Source organism: Primulina tabacum, chromosome 4 (assembly GCF_025594145.1).
Source record: "Primulina tabacum isolate GXHZ01 chromosome 4, ASM2559414v2, whole genome shotgun sequence".
Lineage (NCBI taxonomy): Eukaryota > Viridiplantae > Streptophyta > Magnoliopsida > Lamiales > Gesneriaceae > Primulina > Primulina tabacum.
In genome coordinates, this window is record NC_134553.1 from 218705 (window position 1) to 223191 (window position 4487).

The following is a 4487-nucleotide window of genomic DNA, read 5'->3' on the forward strand; positions in this document are numbered from 1 at the left end:
CGTTATGAGCTCCATACGTTTTCACCTTCTTCTGGGGATTTGAAGTTTCTCTTACTTCAGCTGGATTGCGGTACTCCATCTGTGCTTCTACTGTTTTGGCACAATGCTTCTCCAGCCGGATATTATTTTGATTGCGGGATCATTTACTGCAGACCGATCTCGGACTAGGACGCCATTTTCATGTTGGACTTACAGCGACAGACGACTCAGAGATGGGTACAATTGGTTGTCTTTTGCACCTACATCTGAGTCGGATCTTTACAGTTTAGACATGTTTCGATTTGTTTTGATGTATTTAGCGCTGCTCTTATATGTTCATTTTTATTATGCGCTTTTCCTAGGGATTAGATTTTGGCACGTGTATTTGCCACCCTAGGTTTTATGTCTTTATGTTTTATGTGTTGTCAGACTCGCTTTTAGAGAGGTCTTGGTATACCTCCCCTCTCTTTAGGCCTTATCTTGTATTTCTTTTGTGTTTATATATACAGGTAGGGGACCGCCTAACCCCCCCGCTTTCAGCGGTGTTTTATTAAAAAAAAAAAAAAAACCCTAAACCCTAAACCCCGACCCCGACCCCGACCCCGACCCCGAAACCCCAAACCCCAAACCCCAAACCCTAAACCCTAAAACCCTAAACCCTCATCCCCAAAACCCAAACCCCAAAACCCGAAACCCCGAAACCCTAACCCCGAAACCCCTAAACCCCAAAACCAAAACCCGAAACCCTAAACCCTAAAACCCAAACCCCTAAAACCCTAAACCCTAAATAAAATTTTATTTAAAAAAATAAAATAAAATAAAAAACCCTAAACCCTAAGCCCCCGAAACCCGAAAACCCCTAAAACCCTAAACCCGAAACCATATCTCAGTCGATTTCAAGCTCGATTCCAGCTTCTTTCTTCAATTCCTCTTCCGGAAATGATCGTCCATTTTTGGGCAACGTTTTAACTCAATCAATTTCTGGAAATTCGCCGGTGATCGGAAACCCCCAATTTCCGGTTTTTTTCTTCAATTCTGGCCACTGGTTCGATTGATTTTACCCTCCAACCGCCCGGTTCTGCTCCCTTGGGTTTCGGTTCCATGTTCATCCCGCCGTCGCCGTTCCATGGTGGTACTTCAATCGGAAAGTCAATGGGAAAGTCAAAGGTCAACACCGACCAGTCAACCCTGTGCACTCAACGTGTAAACTCGGTTAATCCAGGTATTTCTGTGGGGTTTTCTGGAATTTCTGCTGGTATTTCACCTACTATTTCATTTAGAGACGTTTTGGTTCCTCCCTCGCCTCGTTTGGCGAAAAATAGCTTTGAGGATGTGTTGGATGCAATGGATGATATGCCCGCACAGTCCTTTTTGGATGGTAAGCCGGGTCTTCGATTCTCGCCCGAGGTCATTTCTTCATTATCTGAACCTTTAAAATATGCTTTGGTAGGTAAAATTTCTGGTAATCGGTCCATTGTTCCAAATTCTTCTATTTCTGCGGCTTTTGCCAACTTTGGTTTTGGGCGACCGTTCAATTTGAAATTTTTACCTCGGGGGTTTATGGTGATTATCCTCTCTTGTGAGGAAGATTATGCTCGTCTTTGGATGAAGAGTATTTGTATGTCGGACCACTTGGTATCTGGTTTTTTAAGTGGACTCCGGAGTTCAAGTTTCAAGCGGAGTCTCCACTTGCTCCTGTTTGGGTCCGGATTCCGGAATTACCCCTGCATTTATATGATAAGAAGAGTCTTTGTGCGATTGGAAAACTTTTGGGTAATCCTATCAAGGTTGATGACCACACTGCTGAGCTTTCTCGTGGGGCTTTTGCCCGTATCTGTGTGGAAATCAATGTGTTAGAGCCTCATGTCAAGCACATTTGGGTGGGCTGGGGTGAGCACACTCAGGAGATTGAAGTTGTGTATGAGAGGATTCCAGCATATTGTACTAATTGCAAAATGCTGGGGCATGCGACGAGTGTTTGCTATTCACATGGTAAGAATCCCCGCCGACCCGGGCCAAGCCTTTTAGCTATGTTTCGACGCCTCGAGCGGATACATCTGGTCAGACACCTCACGAGGGTGTCCCGTTTGGTACTGCCCAGGGTCCTGAGTACCCTACTACTGATTCTTTTGTTGGTCCTAAGCGCCGACGGAGGAGGCGGCCAGTGCGTCGGACTCCTCCTGCGAGAGTTTCCCAGGCAGGACCCGCACCTCCGCAGTTGGTAGATACTTCGAATGCATTTGATGTTCTCTCACCTTGGCAAACCGAGGCACAACATTTTGATGCTAGTGAGTTGATGGGTCCCGTTTCTTCTCTTGGGCCTCACTTGGGAGATGGTGGTACTGGTGTCCTTCCTGTTGCTCTGTCGGAGCATGTCCCCTCTGTGGGTGTGGCTCCTGTCTGTGAGGGGCCCCCCATTGTTGTGGTTTCTCGATTAGGTCCAGTTGTTGTGCCAGCCCAGTCTTGGGCTAAGAAGATGGAGGAGGTGGAGGAAGTTCCCCATTTTCTTGATTGTGCGGATGACTTGGGTTCTCCGCATGGTGGTTCTGACACGGGGATTGCTGAACCCATGCTTTGTCTTGAGAATCATAGTTGTTACTCGATCCATTCTGTCCCTGCGTCTCTTGATGACGCGACTTCTATGTTTGAGCAGATGGTTGCTCAACAGGGCTCTCCTGTTTGTGAGATGCGCCCCATACAGGTTTCAGCTGATGACCCTGACACAGGGTTTGATCGACATTATGATTCTGGTGCTCCGGACATTGACATGTCTGAAGCAAAGAAACGGAAAAGTGATGAATTGAAGGATTCGTTTAAGCGGAGATCGGGTGCTTCTGCTCACCGTTCTCCATGAATTCCCTCATTTGGAATGTTCGGGGACTTCGGAGTTCGGAGTCCCAACAGCGGCTTCATGCTTATGTGAAGGCGCATCAGATTAAGATTTTGGCTATTTTTGAGCCGATGGTCATGTTGGATCAGAGATTCATGACTCGTCGTTTTGGTTTTTCTGGAGTCATTTCGAATCTTTCTGGTAATATTTGGGTTTTTTCCTCTCCGGATGTGACAACTGAGTGTCTTTGATCATGCTCAGTTTCTTCACATCAAGGTGTCTGTTTCTTTTTTGCCCACAGTTGTTTTTTGTTCTTTTGTTTATGCCAGCTGTGATTACATTCAGCGTCGGGATCTATGGCATTCCTTGCTTCATGTTAGGCCTTCTCAAGGGCCTTGGCTTGTTGGTGCGGATTTTAATGTCGTTCGGGATGCTTCTGAGTGTTTGGGCACCCATGGTGGTAGGCTACTACCCATGGACGAATTCAACACTTTCATTATGGACTATGGCCTAGTAGATGCTGGTTTTGAGGGGTCTTCGTTCACTTGGACAAATAAGTCCATTTGGAAGCGATTGGACAGGGTTATGGTCTCTGTCGACTGGGGTGATCATTTCAGCTCCATTCAAGTTGAACATCTTAGTCGTACAATATCTGACCACTGTCCTCTTTTGGTCACCGCTCCGGTTTTTGCTCGTGGTCCGACCTCGTTTCGCTTTCAGCGTATGTGGTTTCGGCATCATGGTTTCTTACAAACTGTCAGACTTAATTGGAATTTGCCTTGTAGTTTGTCTGGCATGCCTCGCCTTTTTGATAAATTGAAGCGCCTCAAGCTTTACTTCAAGTGGTGGAATCAAGATGTTTTTGGTAATATTTTTGATAAAATCACCGACGCTGAGTGGGCTGTTTCTTCTGCTGAGGCTGCCTGTGAGGCTAATCCCTCTGATTTGAATTGGACTTCCCTGTCTGATCGCATTACGGATCTAGCCCGTGTCACTGCCATGGAGGCTGATTTTCGGAAACAGAAAGCCGCATGCAATTGGTTAGAGGATGGTGAGAGGAACACCAAACTCTTTCATAACATGGTGCGGAAGAAGCGTGTGGCGAACAAGATTTTTCGCGTCTGGGATAATGGTATTTGTCTGACGTCTTCGGAGCAGATTCAGCAGTCGGGAGCTTCTTTTTTCCAGAAGTTGCTCACTGGGGATCCCTTTGTGCTTGCTCGTCCTGATTTTTCGGGATTCTCTTCTGTGATCTCTGATGTGGAGAACGATGGTATTGCTGTGACCCCCTCTTTGGAGGAGGTTCGCGCGACTGTCTTCTCCATTCACCCTGATATTGTGGCAGGGCCTGATGGCTTCTCCTCGACGTTTTTCCAGCATTGCTGAAGGATTGTTCATCATGATGTTTTGGGTGCTGTTTTGGACTTCTTTCAGGGTTCTCCCCTGCCTCAGAGTTTTACCGCCACCACAATCACTCTGATCCCCAAAGTCGAGGGTGCACATGCTTGGTCGGACTTCCGTCCGATCAGTCTATGTAATGTCACGAATAAGATCATTTCTAAGATGTTATACTCTCGCTTGAGAAATGTGGTGAAGAGACTTATTTCATCGAATCAGAGTGGCTTTGTTCCGGGAAGGATGATTTCTAATAATATCCTCCTTGCTCAGGAGCTTACTC

The 4487-nt window shown here is 46.5% G+C and overlaps 1 protein-coding gene across 1 annotated transcript; it reads left to right on the plus strand.

Moving 5' to 3' along the window:
* The first annotated feature begins 2829 nt into the window (after positions 1 to 2829).
* On the plus strand, positions 2830 to 4195 carry LOC142541292 (uncharacterized). The gene is made up of 2 exons (XM_075647851.1): positions 2830 to 3010; positions 3111 to 4195. Exons 1-2 carry the CDS (start codon positions 2830 to 2832, stop codon positions 4193 to 4195), a joined length of 1266 nt encoding a protein of 421 aa, XP_075503966.1.
* The last annotated feature ends 292 nt before the right edge of the window (positions 4196 to 4487 follow it).

What these genes read in the sequence shown, in the direction of transcription:
- LOC142541292 (XM_075647851.1), top strand. Translation starts at nt 2,830, where the DNA reads ATGAATTCCCTCATTTGGAATGTTCGGGGACTTCGGAGTTCGGAGTCC. An exon ending in AGTCATTTCGAATCTTTCTG is followed by an intron (nt 3,011 to 3,110) that starts GTAATATTTGGG and finishes TTTTGCCCACAG; the next exon opens with TTGTTTTTTGTTCTTTTGTT.